This window comes from Thalassophryne amazonica, chromosome 9 (assembly GCF_902500255.1).
Source record: "Thalassophryne amazonica chromosome 9, fThaAma1.1, whole genome shotgun sequence".
Lineage (NCBI taxonomy): Eukaryota > Metazoa > Chordata > Actinopteri > Batrachoidiformes > Batrachoididae > Thalassophryne > Thalassophryne amazonica.
Genome location: NC_047111.1, coordinates 81,979,491 through 81,999,266, shown reverse-complemented (window position 1 = coordinate 81,999,266; position 19,776 = coordinate 81,979,491). Strand labels below are relative to the sequence as shown.

The 19,776-nt window shown below is 40.9% G+C and overlaps 1 protein-coding gene across 2 annotated transcripts; it reads right to left on the bottom strand.

Annotated features, from left to right (window-relative positions):
- Nucleotides 1-815: 815 nt before the first annotated feature.
- On the bottom strand, nucleotides 816-19,460 carry si:ch1073-224n8.1 (zinc finger protein with KRAB and SCAN domains 8). Of its 2 annotated transcripts, XR_004562746.1 has the most exons (3): nucleotides 18,389-19,460; nucleotides 12,110-13,243; nucleotides 816-828 (listed from the first exon to the last, which is right to left on the bottom strand). XR_004562746.1 is itself a non-coding variant. In XM_034178556.1 (2 exons), exons 1-2 carry the CDS (start codon nucleotides 19,047-19,049, stop codon nucleotides 12,279-12,281), a joined length of 1,626 nt encoding a protein of 541 aa, XP_034034447.1. In that variant the 5' UTR covers nucleotides 19,050-19,460; the 3' UTR covers nucleotides 11,593-12,278. The 2 variants fall into 2 exon arrangements, 1 of the variants encoding a protein (XP_034034447.1); XM_034178556.1 differs by lacking the exon at nucleotides 816-828 and having other exon boundaries at nucleotides 11,593-13,243.
- Nucleotides 19,461-19,776: the final 316 nt, after the last annotated feature.

Genomic DNA, 19,776 nt, shown 5'->3' with positions numbered 1-19,776 from the left:
CAAATGACCAAAATTATTAATTGGCTATGCAGCCAGTGACACAGTGCCTACATAACACACAGAGTTCGCTGTGTTTTCACTTACAAAAAAACGGAGACCATGTTGCTATGCAGGTCACATGACCAATGGGTGTATCGTCAACTCACCATCTTCTCCCATCTCACCCACTTCCAAGTTGTCTTTTTATAAACTTGTCTGATATACTTCTATATATTTACATGCAATTGCCCACAAGGCCAGATCATTTGCCATAAAGAAGTGATTAATGGCAAGGTTCTCCCCAGACAATGGAATAACAGTGCCGCACTGTTATACTGTGGCATCATCTTGTGGTTTTTTTGATTTGACAATTTATTCATCAAACCCATTTAAAGATATCGTGACTCACTTTTCTGCTGATTAAAGTCACTAACCAACTACTAAGAGAAGGTTGTTTGCCCAAATCTCACAATACATGATGACCACCCATCCTCCCTTAAATATGGTACAGTCACATGTCCCCTTTGCAGAAAAGCACCTCCAAAAATGTTTCCACCCTCATACTTCACTGTTGGGATGGTGTTCTTGGGGTTGATACCAAAAAGCTCTATTTTGGTATCACCTGACCACATTAACTTCTCCCATGCCTCCTCTGGATCATCCAGATAGATGGTCACTTGTGAACTTCAAACAGGCCAGGACATGTGCTACGTGAGTAGAGGGATCTTGCTGCCCTGCAGGATTTTAAACCATGATGGCGTCGTGTGTTACTCATGTAATCTTTGCTACTGTGGTCCCAGCTCTCTTCAGGTCATTGACCAGGTCCTTGTGGTCTTTCTCAGAATCATCCTTACCCCACAAGGTGAGATCTTGCATGGAGGCCCAGACCGAGGAAGATTGATAGTCATTTTCCTCATCAAGCTGCTTGCCTATTGGCCTGTAGCCCCTCCCAGCCTTGTGCAGGTCTAGTGTTCTCTCTGATGTCCTTAGACAGCTCTTTGATCTTGGTCATGGCAGATAGGCTGGAGTGTGATTGATTGAGTGTGTGGACAGGTGTCTTTTATAAAGGTAATGAGTTCAAACAGGTGCAATTAATACAGGTAAAGAGTGCAGAATAGGAGGACTTCAAGAAAAATTAACAGGTCTGTGAGAGCCAGAATTCTTGCAGATTGGTAGGTGATCACATACTTATTTCATGCAATAAAATGCAAATTATTAAAAAAAAAAAATCATACAATGTGATTTTCTGATTTGTTTTTAGATTCTGTCTCTCATACACTCAACAAAAATATAAACGCAACACTTTTGGTTTTGCTCCCATTTTGTATGAGATGAACTCAAAGATCTAAAACTTTTTCCACATACACAGTATCACCATTTCCCTCAAATATTGTTCACAAACCAGTCTAAATCTGTGATAGTGAGCACTTCTCCTTTGCTGAGATAATCCATCCCACCTCACAGGTGTGCCATACCAAGATGCTGATTAGATACCATGATTAGTGCACAGGTGTGCCTTAGACTGTCCACAATAAAAGGCCACTCTGAAAGGTGCAGTTTTGTTTTATTGGGGGGAATACCAGTCAGTATCTGGTGTGACCACCATTTGCCTCATGCAGTGCAACACATCTCCTTCACATAGAGTTGATCAGGTTGTCAATTGTGGCCTGTGGAATGTTGGTCCACTCCTCTTCAATGGCTGTGCGAAGTTGCTGGATATTGGCAGGAACTGGTACACGTTGTCATATAACCAGGAAGCAGAGTTGTAGTCTTACACACCTCTCTGCAGCTTCTCTCCCCCTGCCATCCCCTCATTACCCCATCCCCGTAGAGACGGTGCCTGCTCCCAGACCGCCAATAACCAGCAAAAATCTATTTAAGCATAAAATTCTAAGTCCCTGTTAGTAAATGAAATAATAATTGATCAACTTATTGATTTATTCTGCCTTACAGAAACCTGGTTACAGCAAGATGAATATGTTAGTTTAAATGAGTCAACACCCCCGAGTCACACTAACTGCCAGAATGCTCGTAGCATGGGCTGAGGCGGAGGATTAGCAGCAATCTTCCATTCCAGCTTATTAATTAATCAAAAACCCAGACAGAGCTTTAATTCATTTGAAAGCTTGACTCTTAGTCTTGTCCATCCAAATTGGAAGTCCCAAAAAACAGTTTTATTTGTTATTATCTATCGTCCACCTGGTCGTTACTGTGAGTTTCTCTGTGAATTTTCAGACCTTTTGTCTGACTTAGTGCTTAGCTCAGATAATTATAGTGGGCGATTTTAATATCCACACAGATGCTGAGAATGACAGCCTCAACACTGCATTTAATCTATTATTAGACTCAATTGGCTTTGCTCAAAATGTAAATGAGTCCACCCACCACTTTAATCATATCTTAGATCTTGTTCTGACTTATGGTATGGAAATTGAAGACTTAACAGTATTCCCTGAAAACTCCCTTCTGTCTGATCATTTCTTAATAACATTCACATTTACTCTGATGGACTACCCAGCAGTGGGGAATAAGTTTCATTACACTAGAAGTCTTTCAGAAAGCACTGTAACTAGGTTTAAGGATATGATTCCTTCTTTATGTTCTCTAATGCCATATACCAACACAGTGCAGAGTAGCTACCTAAACTCTGTAAGTGAGATAGAGTATCTCATCAATAGTTTTACATCCTCATTGAAGACAACTTTGGATGCTGTAGCTCCTCTGAAAAAGAGAGTTTTAAATCAGAAGTGGCTGACTCTGTGGTATAACTCACAAACTCGCAGCTTAAAGCAGATAACCCGTAAGTTGGAGAGGAAATGGCGTCTCACTAATTTAGAAGATCTTCACTTAGCCTGGAAAAAGAGTCTGTTGCTCTATAAAAAAAAAAGCCCTCCGTAAAGCTAGGACATCTTACTACTCATCACTAATTGAAGAAAATAAGAACAACCCCAGGTTTCTTTTCAGCACTGTAGCCAGGCTGACAGAGTCAGAGCTCTATTGAGCTGAGTATTCCTTTAACTTTAACTAGTAATGACTTCATGACTTTCTTTGCTAATAAAATTTTAACTATTAGAGAAACAATTACTCATAACCATCCCAAAGACGTATCGTTATCTTTGGCTGCTTTCAGTGATGCCGGTATTTGGTTAGACTCTTTCTCTCCGATTGTTCTGTCTGAGTTATTTTCATTAGTTACTTCATCCAAACCATCAACATGTCTATTAGACCCCATTCCTACCAGGCTGCTCAAGGAAGCCCTACCATTATTTAATGCTTCGATCTTAAATATGATCAATCTATCTTTATTAGTTGGCTATGTACCACAGGCTTTTAAGGTGGCAGTAATTAAACCATTACTTAAAAAGCCATCACTTGACCCAGCTATCTTAGCTAATTATAGGCCAATCTCCAACCTTCCTTTTCTCTCAAAAATTCTTGAAAGGGTAGTTGTAAAACAGCTAACTGATCATCTGCAGAGGAATGGTCTATTTGAAGAGTTTCAGTCAGGTTTTAGAATTCATCATAGTACAGAAACAGCATTAGTGCAGGTTACAAATGATCTTCTTATGGCCTCAGACAGTGGACTCATCTCTGTGCTTGTTCTGTTAGACCTCAGTGCTGCTTTTGATACTGTTGACCATAAAATTTTATTACAGAGATTAGAGCATGCCATAGGTATTAAAGGCATTGCGCTGCGGTGGTTTGAATCATATTTATCTAATAGATTACAATTTGTTCATGTAAATGGGGAATCTTCTTCACAGACTAAGGTTAATTATGGAGTTCCACAAGGTTCTGTGCTAGGACCAATTTTATTCACTTTATACACGCTTCCCTTAGGCAGTATTATTAGACGGCATTGCTTAAATTTTCATTGTTACGCAGATGATACCCATCTATCCATGAAGCCAGAGGACACACACCAATTAGCTGAACTGCAGGATTGTCTTACAGACATAAAGACATGGATGACCTCTAATTTCCTGCTTTTAAACTCAGATAAAACTGAAGTTATTGTACTTGGCCCCACAAATCTTAGAAACACGGTGTCTAACCAGATCCTTACTCTGGATGGCATTACCCTGACCTCTAGTAATACTGTGAGAAATCTTGGAGTCATTTTTGATCAGGATATGTCATTCAATGCGCATATTAAACAAATATGTAGGACAGCTTTTTTGCATTTACGCAATATCTCCAAAATTAGAAAGGTCTTGTCTCAGAGTGATGCTGAAAAACTAATTCATGCATTTATTTCCTCTAGGCTGGACTATTGTAATTCATTATTATCAGGTTGTCCTAAAAGTTCCCTGAAAAGCCTTCAGTTAATTCAAAATGCTGCAGCTAGAATACTAACGGGGACTAGAAGGAGACAGCATATCTCACCCATATTGGCCTCTCTTCATTGGCTTCCTGTTAATTCTAGAATAGAATTTAAAATTCTTCTTCTTGCTTTTAAGGTTTTGAATAATCAGGTCCCATCTTATCTTAGGGACCTCATACTACCATATCACCCCAATAGAGCGCTTCGCTCTCAGACTGCAGGCTTACTTGTAGTTCCTAGGGTTTGTAAGAGTAGAATGGGAGGCAGAGCCTTCAGCTTTCAGGCTCCTCTCCTGTGGAACCAGCTCCCAATTCAGATCAGGGAGACAGACACCCTCTCTACTTTTAAGATTAGGCTTAAAACTTTCCTTTTTGCTAAAGCTTATAGTTAGGGCTGGATCAGGTGACCCTGAACCATCCCTTAGTTATGCTGCTATAGACTTAGACTGCTGGGGGGTTCCCATGATGCACTGAGTGTTTCTTTCTCCTTTTGCTCTGTATGCACCACTCTGCATTTAATCATTAGTGATTGATCTCTGCTCCCCTCCACAGCATGTCTTTTTCCTGGTTCTCTCCCTCAGCCCCAACCAGTCCCAGCAGAAGGCTGCCCCTCCCTGAGCCTGGTTCTGCTGGAGGTTTCTTCCTGTTAAAAGGGAGTTTTTCCTTCCCACTGTCGCCAAGTGCTTGCTCACAGGGGGTCGTTTTGACCGTTGGGGTTTTTACGTAATTACTGTATGGCCTTGCCTTACAATATAAAGCGCCTTGGGGCAACTGTTTGTTGTGATTTAGCGCTATATAAATAAAATTGATTGATTGATATACACCGGTCCAGAGCATCCCAAACATGCTCAATGGGTGACATGTCCGGTGAGTATGCCGGCCATGCAAGAACTGGGACATTTTCAGCTTCCAAGAATTGTGTACAGATCCTTGCAACATGGGGCCGTGCATTATCCTGCTGCAACATGAGGTGATGTTCTTGGATGTATGGCACAACAATGGGCCTCAGGATCTCGTCACGGTATCTCTGTGCATTCAAAATGCCATCAATAAAATGCACCTGTGTTCTTCGTCCATAACAGACACCTGCCCATACCATAACCCCACCGCCACCATGGGCCACTCGATCCGCAACATTGACATCAGAAAACTGCTCACCCACACGACGCCACACATGCTGTCTGCCATCTGCCCTGAACAGTGTGAACCGTCAGTTACGACGACGAACTGGAGTCAGTTACGACGACGAACTGGAGTCAGGTCGAGACCCCGCTGAGGACGACGAGCATGCAGATGAGCTTCCCTGAGACGGTTTCTGACAGTTTGTGCAGAAATTCTTTGGTTATGTAAATCGATTGTTTCAGCAGCTGTCCGAGTGGCTGGTCTCAGACGATCTTGGAGGTGAACATGCTGGATGTGGAGGTCCTGGGCTGGTGTGGTTACATGTGGTCTGCGGTTGTGAGGCTGGTTGGCTGTACTGCCAAATTCTCTGAAACGCCTTTGGAGACGGCTTATGGTAGAGAAATGAACATTCAATACACGAGCAACAGCTCTGGTTGACATTCCTGCTGTCAGCATGCCAACTGCACGCTCCCTCAAATCTTGCGACATCTGTGGCATTATGCTGTGTATTGAAGAGGAGTGGACCAACATTCCACAGGCTACAATTGACAACCTGATCAACTCTATGCAAAGGAGATGTGTTGCACTGCATGAGGCAAATGGTGGTCACACCAGATACTGACTGGTATCCCCCCCCCCCCAATAAAACAAAACTGCACCTTTCAGAGTGGCCTTTTATTGTGGGCAGTCTAAGGCACACCTGTGCCCTAATCATGGTGTCTAATCAGCATCTTGATATGGCACACCTGTGAGGTGGGATGGATTATCTCAGCAAAGGAGAAGTGCACACTATCACAGATTTAGACTGGTTTGTGAACAATATTTGAGGGAAATGGTGATATTGTGTATGTGGAAAAGGTTTTATATCTTTGAGTTCATCTCATACAAAATGGGAGCAAAACCAAAAGTGTTGCGTTTATATTTTTGTTGAGTGTAGTTGAAGTGTACCTGGGTGATTCTTAGACCCTTTTTTCAGCATCATTATATGCAAATATTGCCATTTTGTGCTTGTCCCACATCCAGACTTTTGATCTTCAATGATAAAAATGAATGGTAAAGAAACGTTTTTTCTAATGTTTTAAAATATCTCTGAATATCAGTAAAATAATCAAAACATAATTGGTGTATTCAATGTCATACAACTGTTGTGATTTTTTTTTAAACAAAATGTAGTTGCCCCACACTATTGCCGTAATTTCCACCCCAACACTGTAATGTCCCTTTAAACAGTTTGTATGAAAGATTGTTTGGGTAGTTTCTATGGAGATAAACAGTGACATCAGAGCACATGTATATAGCACCAAATCACAACAGTTGCCCCAAGGCGCTTTATATTGTAAGGCAATGGTGTGGTGGAAATTACATTTACAAGGCCAATAGTGCCCGTAGTTAAAGAATCACCCACCTACGATAAAAAGTACTACAGTTGTCTCCATTCTTTGTAGGTGGGAAAACGTCCAAAATCAACAGTCTGGATCAAATTCTTATTTGCCTCACTGTACGAGGTCTGTCCGTAAAGTATAGGTCCTTTTTATTTTTTTTTAAAAACTATATGGATTTCATTCATATGTTTTTACGTCAGACATGCTTGAACCCTCGTGCGCATGCGTGAGTTTTTCCATGCCTGTCGGTGACGTCATTCGCCTGTGAGCACTCCTTATGGGAGGAGTCGTCCAGCCCCTCGTCGGAATTCCTTTGAGAAGTTGCTGAGAGACTGGCGCTTTGTTTGATCAAAATTTTTTCTAAACCTGTGAGACACATCGAAGTGGACATGGTTCGAAAAATTAAGCTGGTTTTCAGTGAAAATTTTAACAGCTGATGAGAGATTTTGAGGTGATTCTGTCGCTTTAAGGACTTTTCACGGTGCGAGACGTCGCGCAGCGCTCTCAGGCAGCGTCATCAGCCTGTTTCAAGCTTAAAACCTCCACATTTCAGGCTCTATTGATCCAGGACATCGTGAGAGAACAGAGACGTTTCAGAAGAAGTCGGTTTCAGCATTTTATCCGGATATTCCACTGTTAAAGGAGATTTTTTTAATGAAAGACGTGCGGAAGGGCGGGGCGGCACAGGAAAAACGCCTCCGTGTTGATAACCATTTGTTAAAATCCAGTTGGCTTTTGATGGCTTTCAGTGGAGTGAGTATATGAGAAATTGTTTATCAGCTGGAGATGTTCCAACTTGTCCTCGAGGCTTCCAACAGAGGTGTTTTTCCTGTGGCGGAGCGCTGCAATCCGCCCGCACGTCTTTCATTAAAAAAATCTCTTAACAGTGGAATATCCGGATAAAATGCTGAAACCGACTTCTTCTGAAACTTCTGTTCTCTCACGACGTCCTGGATCAACAGAGCCTGAAATGTGGAGGTTTTAAGCTTGAAACAGGCTGATGACGCTGCCTGAGAGCGTTGCGCGACGTCTCGCACCGTGAAAAGTCCTTAAAGCGACAGAATCACCTCAAAATCTCTCATCAGCTGTTAAAATTTTCACTGAAGACCAGCTTAATTTTTCGAACCATGTCCACTTCGATGTGTCTCACAGGTTTAGAAAAAATTTTGATCAAACAAAGCGCCAGTCTCTCAGCAACTTCTCAGACAAAGGAATTCCGACGAGGGGCTGGACGACTCCTCCCACAAGGAGTGCTCACAGGCGAATGACGTCACCGACAGGCGTGGAAAAACTCACGCATGCGCACGAGGGTTCAAGCATGTCTGACGTAAAAACATATGAATGAAATCCATATAGTTTTTGAAAAAAATAAAAAGGACCTATACTTTACGGACAGACCTCGTATATACCATGCAGTGAACTGTCTGACCAGCAGATGACAGGATTTCACACAATCTTCACACCAATTAACTTCATCTCATAGCACAAGTACAGCCGTGTCACTGCTGAGTTCATCTCTCTCATGGCTGCCTCACAAAATTTTACATTTTCACAAACTTTCTCCATCAAAGACCCCATTTGCATTTGAGATGCAACAGACAAAAGCTGCAGTTTCTGAGTTGTACTGGATGCCTTGATGGCTTCACTCGCTTGTCTATAAAACTGCTGCCTCCCGACAAATTTATCACACAGTACCATACTTCGTGTGGCTTAATGATTAACGTAAATGAGAAGTCCAACACCTACAGTGTTCATGTATCCGTGCCTTCTTGTTGGGGGGGGGGAAACAAAAAAAACCCTGCAGTAGAAATGAGGTACTGTAAATTTATCAACATCAATAATCATGTCCAGCATGCATTTTTTAACTTTATGAAAGCAATTTTGTTGCTGCTCAATAACTCTTCATAAAAATAATTACCCACAATTTGTATTTATTTCTCAACATATCTGAAAAATGTGTACTTAAAAAAAACACACACACACTGAGTGGGTTCCATAACAGTTTACAAATTATTTCTGAAAAGGGAATTTTAACTCTGTCAGGCAAATTACAAATGATAATAAAAAAAACAAACAAATCTGTAAGTACACAAAACGTTGAATTATACTATGGATGAAAAGTCACTTTAAAGTTCAACTTTCTCAGTTAACTGTAACTTAGATCACATGCTTAATCATAAAGGCAACCTGACTCGTTCTTGTCTTATTCTAACATCTTAATCTTACTTGGCTTTGAGAGAAGAGCAAGGTGTTATTTGTGGTCAAATGGCATTGGTTAACGTCGCTTCATGATACAAAACAGCTCAATACTCAAAACAAGTGACCAGACAATAAAGCAGACCAAACTTTAACTATAAATTAATTTATATACTGAAAAAACAACTACAGAAAATAACTCCACACTTTAATATAACATTTAGCTAACATGAGTGATAGGGTTGTTAGTATACATTGTGAATACAATGCATAAAAAGAATTAGTTTCACATTTAACACCATCTTATTAGCATGAAGGAAGAATATTTCAGCTTAAACAAAGCATGCAAAGGCTCTTATATGTTATAAAAAAAACATACAGTATGTATGTGGAATAAGGACTAACTTGGATATACAGTGACATGAAACAGTTCAAGTGCCTTTCAAAATGACTTACACTTTTACACTCACAATTTACACTGATGACTTTGAGTCCCAATATTTCGGCATACATGACAAATTACATTAAAGGCCAATAGCGTACCTTAAAGGCTTAAAGGAATAATAAAAAAAAAATACATATATTTACAGCGTATGATAATACGCCAATGTCTGCAATGCACATCACTTAAAAAAAAAACCCTCATTGTTCCAGTTTAACCTTTCCACTATTGCCAAAATTCATTACACCAGATAAAATGGGGAAAAAAATTATTTACAAAATAGGAACTGGTGCCATCAATGGGCAGACATGCACGTGTTAAAAAAAGTCACTTCAGCTGCTCCTTTGTTTGCACTCAGGGTCGCCACAGCAAATCCAAGGTGGATCTGCATGTTGATTTGGCACAAATTTGCCCTTCCTGATGCAACTCCACATTATATGAAGAAATGTGGCAGGGGTGGGGTTTGAACAGGGAACTTTCCGCACTGAAACCAAATGCATTAACCACTTGGCCACCGCCCCTGCATGCACATGCATGTGTTATTTAAAAAAAACAAAAAACATTTATAATGAAGGAAGAAACAGGCATGCTTATGAATTGTCCTCAGTGTGAAATCTGATCACATAAAGTAGATTAAAGTTGTTGAGCTACACACAGGAAATGTTTTGGCATCTCTTCATGAGGTTTTCGGTGAAAGTCCCTTGCACAGATGTCACTTTTATCATTATTGTTCGCAATATAAGGCATTCACAAATATTGGACCAGCATTCCTACCAAGTAGGAATTTCACCATAAAAGGTTTTCACTGATTATATATAAAAATCCCACGGTTTCCACAGTGTAAATTTCAAATGTGCAGTACAGTATGGGGTGTGTCTATCCAAGGGGTGTGTCTATCCAAGTGGGAGCTTTTTTTTGGAGAAGGGAGGAGACAAGAAATGCATAAATTTTCAGAGTATTTCATCCACAGCCACAGAAAGCAGTGCAGTCAGAGCATGAGATGACAGAAAAAAAAAAAAAATCGCAGCACCCAGATCACCAAACTGTGTTCATTAGCATGTTTTTTCATAGAGATGGAGCGATTAATGTGTTATTTGTTAGAATTAAACACGTACTTGTAAATCCTATCTACAAGTAAGTCATCTGAACCTGATAAACAACCGGACATGTTAGATCACATCAGCTGTTTTGATGGAGCCCTGAAAGTGTTGACTTGCTAACAATCATCATAACACGGACAGGAAAGGGAGGTGAGCATATTGTTACAATTATTCAAAAAACAGATTATGTATGTTCTATTTTAGTTGGAACAATAATTTAAAATCAATCTATAACCTAACATGCCTCTTTTGGAATTAATCTTTAAAAAGTAAGGAAAAAAAAAAGACAGGGATATTCTTCCTCTGTAGTGTTGCACAATGAGTCTGCCAATCATCCTAAAATCTGAAACTATATTTTCCTGTTATTCTACCATCAAAATCACATACCACAACATCTCCAGTGCCAACATAAAATGTCCGATTTCCTGTACTGTGATGTGCAGATTAAAAGTTGCTTCTGCCTGTGTATAATTTTGTTTGGAGGTTGTGTCCAAACCACAACTGACATATTTAGAGTTAAAGACGTTGAATATTTGATTGTGATTTATGCCAAACTCTAAAATGTACATGTCCAGACAGACATAAAATGTAAACCAATTTAATCTGAATCTCTGAGTAACTGAACGTGTTTAACAAAACAATTTGCACATTTCAGCACTGACCAGAACCAGTTATCCATTCTAAAACTCAAACCACATTTGTATATTCAAAGTTAGTAGACAACTTTAATATTTTGGGCAATTTATGAATCATTATTGTAGGCAAGGGCAGCACGGTGGATTAGTTGTTATCACTGTTGCCTCACAGTGAGAAGGTCATGGGATCAATTCCCACCTGTGGCCTTTCTGTGTGGAGTTTGCGTGTTCTCAACCGTGTTTGCGTGGGTTCTCTCCGGGTGCTCCGGCTTCCTCCCACATCCAAAGACATGCAGGATAGGTAAATTAGAAACTTTAGATTGTTTGTCGGTGTGCATGCAGATGTGAATGCATTTGTCTGTATGTAGCCCTACGACAGACTGGCGTCTTGTCCAGGGTGTACTCCGCCTCACGACCTATGCCTGCTGGGATAGGCTCAAGCCCCCCACGACCCGATCTTGGATAAGCAATTGAAGATGAGTGTAAGCAAGTACTGTAAGCAATTTAAAAGACCTGGTGCAAAAAACTACCCGTACACAACTGCCGCTGCTCTGTGTTTGACATCAGTCTTACATATTATGTTGCATTCACACGTTAGCGGAATGTGACAGGCAGAAAACCCGGGCATTTTATCGTTTTCAATGTGGGCAAGAACAACCAGATAATAACATTTAATGACTATTTTAATGCAAACACATAGAGGTGGCTTAAAAAAATGGTATATTACAGAGAAAATAAGCTTTTAACAACAGCCAAAGCTTCCCATTTTAATATATCAATCTGTATAAATGCTAAATTGCTGTTATGTTTTGCAATTATGTAAATTACTGGCAGTCTTGTTGACACTGTAAAATGGCCAAGTCTCACCATCATCATCTACAGTCCACTGTGACAGACAAATGTGAATGTCCAGTATGGCTTTTTTTGTACCATCAATATGTGAATTCAGGATAATGTCCAGAAACTTGAAAATGTCCCAACTAAAAACTCACAGCAGAGGTTTCATGCAGCCAATTGTTAAATGGAACAAGGATGACTTTACAAACTACACAAATACATTTTTAGTGTTCCATTATTAACTGTAGTACTTAAATATAACCTACACACAGTCTGTAACTGCGCTCTCATCCTCCTCAGGACCCCACTCTCCAAACCTCATCTGTGGGGAGGGAGCCGCGGGGTGAAGATTGTTAATGTCATCTATGGCATCTGGGTCCGTGTCATCGTTGGCACCCATTCCCATGTGACCACCTTCCTCCTGGTGTGTACGGACATGCTTCCTTAGTGCTGCAGGCTCTTTGAATGTGCGGTTGCAGAAAGGGCAGCAGCACGGCCTCTCTCCAGTGTGAATCAGCTGGTGGTGCTTGAGGTGCTGAAGGCGGCTTAGACGCTTCCCACATATGGCACAAACATAAGGTTTCTCACCTGTGTGAGTGCGCCTGTGTTTGCGCAACCCGTCCAAGTGGCGGAAACAGTTGCCACACTCTGAACAAGAGTATGGTTTCTCACCTGTGTGAATACGCAAGTGGGTTTTAAGGGCCCCTGACTCACGGAAACGGCGTCCACAGACCCCGCACGGGTAGGGTTTCTCTCCAGTGTGGATGCGGATGTGCTTCTTCAAGCTGGAGATCAGGCGGAAGGTCTTGCCACACTCCAGACAATGATGGGGCCGATCTCCAGAGGGCTCCACTGTTGTGCCAGGGGCTGAAGGCCCTGCCAAGTCTTCTGCTCTGCCAGGAGAAACGCTGCCTCCTCTTGAAATGCCAGATGCCCTGGTCACTGGTTTCTGTCCATCAGGTCTACCATGTGGCAGGGTGCCAGCGCATTCCTGCACAGGTCTTTGGTGATGCAGAGGTTGAGCATAGTTACGCTGGGAACTTCCCTCTCCTCCAACTTGAACATAGCCAAGATCACCAACGTTGTGGGATGAACGGTCATCATCACCAACTCCGCCATCATTCCCCAAACCAGACTCTTTCCGGCCGGGCTGAAGTGAGCCTGAAATTTGCTCCTCTTTGATCTCAAATCTGGATACTCCACCAGGTCCCTGAGACTGTCTGTCATCTAAACAGCAAAACAAAATGCAAAACATTATGTTGTTTAATTTTTAAAAATTGTTAAAAATGTGAAAGACGTCAGATAATTGCCAAAAATCTAAACCGATGCTTCCAAAATAATTATTTGGTCTGACCAAACAGTACACAGACAATCAAACAATATTTAAAGTTGGTACATCTCTGGGCAGCCTAGTCAGCATAGCTGCTTTGGAGTGACTGATGTAAATGCCCTTCCTTGCATCAAGTTCCCTATTCTATCAACTGATTGTGGTTTGCTGTGAAATGTGCCAATGCTGGGTGTAACTTTTACATGCATAAAACTGGAAGTCCTGAACTCAACACTTCCAAAACTCAGCACATTTAACTGGCCACTTTTATTTCAGTGATGTTCAGCAGATGGTAAACTGGGTAATTTCAATAAGTACAACAGAAATTTTAGACGCCGCTAGCTGAGAGCAGCACCTAAACATCATCACGGTACATACCGGTCAAATTATAAATTGATAGGTTCTTCTGCCTGCCGCAGTAACAAGGACAAACTAGATGTTAAGGTAGACTTTTAAAGACTGAAAGATGAATAGCAAGAGACCCCTGTAAGTACAGAGACACCCAGTTTCAAGAATAATTTGTAATGTTAAACGAGGATGTGGGTGGGGGAGCAGTTGCCAGATTTTCTCATAACTGGTGCATACTCATCCTGCATTTTCTGGGGTTTACTCATTTTTCCTACCTGTATCAGTATAAATTTGTAGCTCACACATTATATGCATTAGTATCTGAGAAACATGTGCCTCAAATATAAAGCTTTAGAATGGAAATACTGGTGGTAAATATGTCTCAATCAGAGAATAACCAACAGGAAGTCTTAAATAGATTAAAGTAGTAAATTTTCTGTTAACTCAAAGCAGACATTGTTATTTCTTATGTGTCTAAGACTATACTGAATATAATCAATTACATCATGGAACATAAGCCCAGCTATATAGTAACATTAATGTAAAGCAAATCCAGCATACCAGCTTAAAACATTAACATAATGTGTCTATTACAATATGGTAACGAATATAACAAAAGACATTCTTTGTCCAAAATACAGTTATGGTGGTCATCATGCTGCTCACAGTTGAGCATCACAGACTTCATTCAACTGTGTACTGAAAGTACACACTCAGCTGTAAGATCCATCTCTCCTTGAGGTGATCTTTGACTCACAGCCAATCCTAGAGGCTGGAAAATGTGACATGGATATGTCTCCTCTGTCCCTTGTCAGAGGCTGCACTCTGGCTGTAATGTCTGATGTGGGACATACTCACTGAAGCACACCAATAAAGCCTCATTCTCTAAAAGAACAGTCCTGTCAACCTAATAACTAGGGCTGAAACGATAAGTTGAGTAACTCGAATAATTCAATTACAAAAAATGTTTGAGGCAAATTCTGTGCATGGAAGCATCATTTAACATTGTAGTATATATGCCAGGCCTGTGTGTGGCGCTGTAACATCCCCAGAAAAACAAACAGAAGAAGACTAGAGCATACATAAGCCGTGTAAGCGCTAATCAAATTAGAACAATAGCTACAGCTTTCCAACGTGACACACAGAGTGAAATAAAGCCTTTTAGGAGAAAACTAGTCCACGCTGATAATCTGAAATAGCTTACTGTGCACTTAAAGCAAACCAGTGCGTTTGTCTGTTACTAAAAAAAACACTTTTGTCCGCTGCCTGCTCTCTGCTTTACATTGGGGTGGCTATTCGCACGGCAGCCGGTGGCTGCCTCTCTCTGTCCAGTGTGAGCGGCTCAGCACTGCCCTCACACAGCTCTGTCCTCGGCCACACCGACAGTCTCTGGAAGAAGTCCACTCTTCCTTCTGTGTTTTGCTCAGACTCGCACTGAGTGTTTCATTTTTTAATTTTCGCTTTTTTGGGAAACACACAACGCTTCACAAACACAGTAACTCAAATAAAATAATAATAATAATAATAATAAAAACTGACTGCAAGGTTTGCATGTTCAACCTCCAGCTGAAATGCATTGGCTAAATCGCAGAGAAAGAGGGGTTAAAAAAAATAAAATCCATGCAGGGACCCAGTCCACCAACCTTAAAATAAATAAATAAATAAATAAAATAAAAATGGTTCAATTTTACAAGTTGGGGAAAGCCACATCCCATCGCCATTTCAGCAAAATGTCAAGATTTTGGCCCAATTTTGGCTGGGCCCCTGACACCAGGAAAGGTCCAAAACTTGAAAAGATGTGGGGGAAAAAAAAAAGATTACCCAGGAAAACAGAAAGGGATACACAAAATTTGACAATCTCTGTGATGATGCAATGACATTGTGCCATTGCTTAGGGAGAGCCCTGGACTGCTGATGTTGTTAAAAACGAAAAGTACTTTTTACCCGATTGCTCACCAGAATAATCGATAGAATACTTGATTACTAAAATAATCGATAGCTACAGCCCTACTAATAACACATTTTTTTTTGTAATTACTCTTACTGATTCAGCAGCCATAGTCTTACAGGGTTGTCTGAGTATGCACTGCACACGGTGTGGTTTCATGCTCAGTTGCACCTGTATCAAGTGTTGTTAATGTCAACATTAATATTTTCATGTAAAATTTTAGTGTTGAAAAACAATATCAAACAGATCTTTAATGTCAATGAATTCTATGAATTCAAAAAGTCCAGCTATCACATGATGTTAAAAAAAACAGACTGTTTCATAGTGAGCGATGAACTATTTCATGTACATGTTAATTTATATTTTACAATAACACTGAAAACCTATGCTTTAGGCCTGCACAATATTGGAAAAAAAACTGACTGACATTTTTTTTTGCTCATTGCGATATATGAGTACCTTGCAGGATACAATGAAAACACTATAATACACATACCATACCTGTATGTGGTGCTGTAACACTTCCACTGTGGAAGCGTTTTGTGGAAGTTCCACAAGAAACAGAGAAGACGATAGTGGAGCAATGGAGCAGCAGAAGGTACAACTTTTGCAAAGCGGCACATTGAGTAATATAAAGTCTTTTAAGAGAAAGAGGGTCTGTGCTGATCAACTGAAACAGACTGAATCTGAAATAGGCACAGTGTGTTTGTGTATTTAAAAAAAAAAAAAATTGCTGTGTGTTAATTAGAGCCCGACCGATATGGATTTTTTGAGGCCGATGCCGATAACGATATATGGATGAAAAAATGCCGATAATTGATAAATCGGCTGATTTGCCGATAGCCGCTATTATTATTTTTTATGAATAAAATGTTCTTTTTTGGACCCTTAACAAAAACAGTATGAGCTAAAAGCTGAAGCTTTGTCCTCATATTGATTAACTTTATAACAGAGAAGAATTTTCAAGTTAAAAAAAATGCAAAAATGCAATTGGAGCAGGTAGGGGGCTATTCAAACGGGCCAACTAGTAAGATAGCACTCCTGAAAACGATCTTTGGCATATCATGTGAGGTAAATCTGCCCTACAATTGGATTTTGGAAAACCATGTGACGGAGAACCAATTCCGATTGGACACTCACATTGCGCACGTCATCACACATCTTCTATGAGGAGTACCAAGATGGCCGACGGTGGATCGAAAGTCTGCGGAGTTAACTTTTCAGAAAAAAAAAAAGAGTAAGTTTCTATCTCATATCATTAAAAAGTTATTTATAATTTAGTAAAGCTTGGTCCCAGCCATCGTATATCAGCCCCAGAGGGTTAATGGCGAACGGCAGTAATTCCCACAACCCTTCTGGACGACCAGTAAATCTGAATGTTTCAGCCTCTTAGCAGTAAACAAAAGTTTTTCATGCTAGAAATAAGGTCTACACAACGTGGGCTTAATAAAAAGCGTGACCGACGCAATGAAGCACATTTGACACATTACTACATAAATTGAGTTAATCAAGCTGAGTTGAACTGAAACGGGAGAAATGTGGGGTGAATGTAATCCCATAGGTATTACAAACAACATCCTTATAAACTTACTTGTATGCTTTTGTCAGCCGATCAGTGCAGTGTGGCGGTGAACTACGGGGGCCGGTGATGAACACATTTAAGCAAGGGTGTAAGCAGCTCTCAGTTGAATGGAGTCAGAGCTCCATCTACTGGACAAACGGTGCAAGGACATTTTACATTGCCGACACAAACATTATTTCAGTAACTGTTTTGTTTATGAGAAATTATCGGTGTTCTATCAGCAAAATGTCGGCCGATAGTGAGTACTTTGAAAAGGGCTTATCGGCCGATTATATCGGCCGGGCTCTAGTGTTAATCCACTCACAGACAAAAAAGAGTGTACACTTTAAGTGGATAAAGTTTAACTACTAAAAAAATGGCTTTACTCAGATTTGAGTTTTGATCAACAAGGTGAAATGCAGGTTTTGTGGAAAAGCTGCATTCCACAGCCATTTTTCACAGGCTGTGTTCATATTCACATGCAGCCTGTCCGGTGACAGGATTTCGCCCTATTGCCTGTGCTTACGGTCCAGGAAAACTCAGAATCTTGTAACGCTGTGAATGAATAAATAAATAAATACATACATACATACAAATGTTAGAATGTTTCAAAGTGGCAACCGGAGTAAAAGTAAAATGGCACCTTAACAGAAGGTGCCATTTGGAAATACTTTAATTCCTTATCAAGGAAACTGCCTGCGAATAAACAAAGTGTTTTTAAAGATGTCCCTCTTATAATACAGCGTCAGAAAGCTTTAAGAGACTGATTTTCACACATTCTGATCAGAGCTAAGTGAATGCAGGCTGGACCAGAAACACGCTATGAGCAATGAATGATGGAACCCTGACATTGTCTATTTTTGTCTGAATGTGAAGCTATGTAATTTTGTCTCAACGAAGTGGCTACGGGTACGTACATCCGTATCTTCTGCGGGACTGCTAAAGGTACAGTCCGAGGTTCACTGAAGATACGGACAATGTACGGATGACTTTTGAAGCCTTGCCGGACCTTTAGCCGCATATGGTACGGGTACGGACATATTTGTGCATTCTGATTGGTCGGTAAGACACCCTCTGTTCTTTAGAATGGTCTCTGTAGATACGGGTCTGTAGCCACGGCCTTGTCTCAAAGCTTCTATAACAGGAACACTAAGATGCAAACTTTAAAGAGAAAAATTTAGTACTTACCTGATCTGTTGGAACTGGAACACATATGCGAGGTGTTTGGTGCAAAGGAATCAACAGGGTGATTGGTCACAGAGCCATCAGGTTGGATCGAAAGTTGGCACATCTTGTAGTCTTGTCTTGCCTCAAACCCATGAAGGGACTCATCCACAGAGTCACCAAGACCCACCTCAACACCATTTCTAGAATTTTGGTGGTCCCGATCCATGCCTGAGGTGATGGAAGCCATGGAAGACTGCGAAGGCGAGAAAACAGACTGACCCACAGACTGAGTTCCTGCGTATGAGATCTGAAGCTGATCTATAAGCTTCTGAGCGCTGCACAGGCATTGCTGTAACGTCTTCAGCTCCCTCTCCGACACTTCCAGGCGCACTTTAAGCCGTTCGTTCTCCTGCTCTTTATGCAGCAGCTCCTGCTGACTCTCGTTGAGGACAAGCACCACTTCCCCCAGCAGTGTGTCCACCGCGGCGGACATGGCAGTCTGGATGGTCGGCGCCAGGCGGGACTTCAAGGACGTCACAGTCATGTTCGCTCCGTATCCAGTTTTTTCTGCCTTCCGCTCGTAGCTGTCGGAAATGTTAACGATATTCTGTTTGCGATTTCCACTGTGGGCCGAGCTGCCGTCCATGCCGCCTGTGTAAGCGCCTGTCCTCCTGGACGTCATGCTTTTGCGCACTTAGCTACCGAGCTAATGTCTTCTGCTAAATGCTTTATAAACCCTCCCAAACCTCACACAAACTGCTTTATTTCGGTGATTATTTTACTGGAATGCTTTGAAGCAGTGCGTGAAAAATCCACACTCACGGCCGCATCGTTATGCAGCTGTTTTATCGAGCTGGTCAACAACTCTGACGGGCCCAGCTAACGTTAGCCTGCTAACGTTGAAGCTGCAAAAAAACGGCCAGGAATAAGCGTTTGCCGACAAACGACCGAATATTACGCTGGGCCGATGGTCGCACGCAAAACGTTGATTAAGTTTGGAGGTACCTGCTCGCAAAGTTTGTGTACAACAGCGACTCACCCATCTCCATCAAATAAGATACGAGACAGGCCTGCTTTTCTGTCGCACACTAATGACGACACAATATGCAGTGTTGGGCTACGTTTTCTCTGAGTGTTGACTTGTAGGGATTAAAAAAAAAATATATATATATAAATTTTATTCTTATTTATTTTAAATTACCAGACCACAATGGAAGCGTTTTTCACTTTCTATCCGTACAATTACATATGTATTTTGTGCATTATTTTACTAAATAAATTCAAATCAGTCAAAGTTCTATTTACTGTTTATTATCCTGCTTCTGTTTTATATATTATTTGATGGTGGGAAAATTAGACATTCTCGTTTGCTTGCTTAGACTGGGTGATGGGCCAGTGACTCTTTCTTT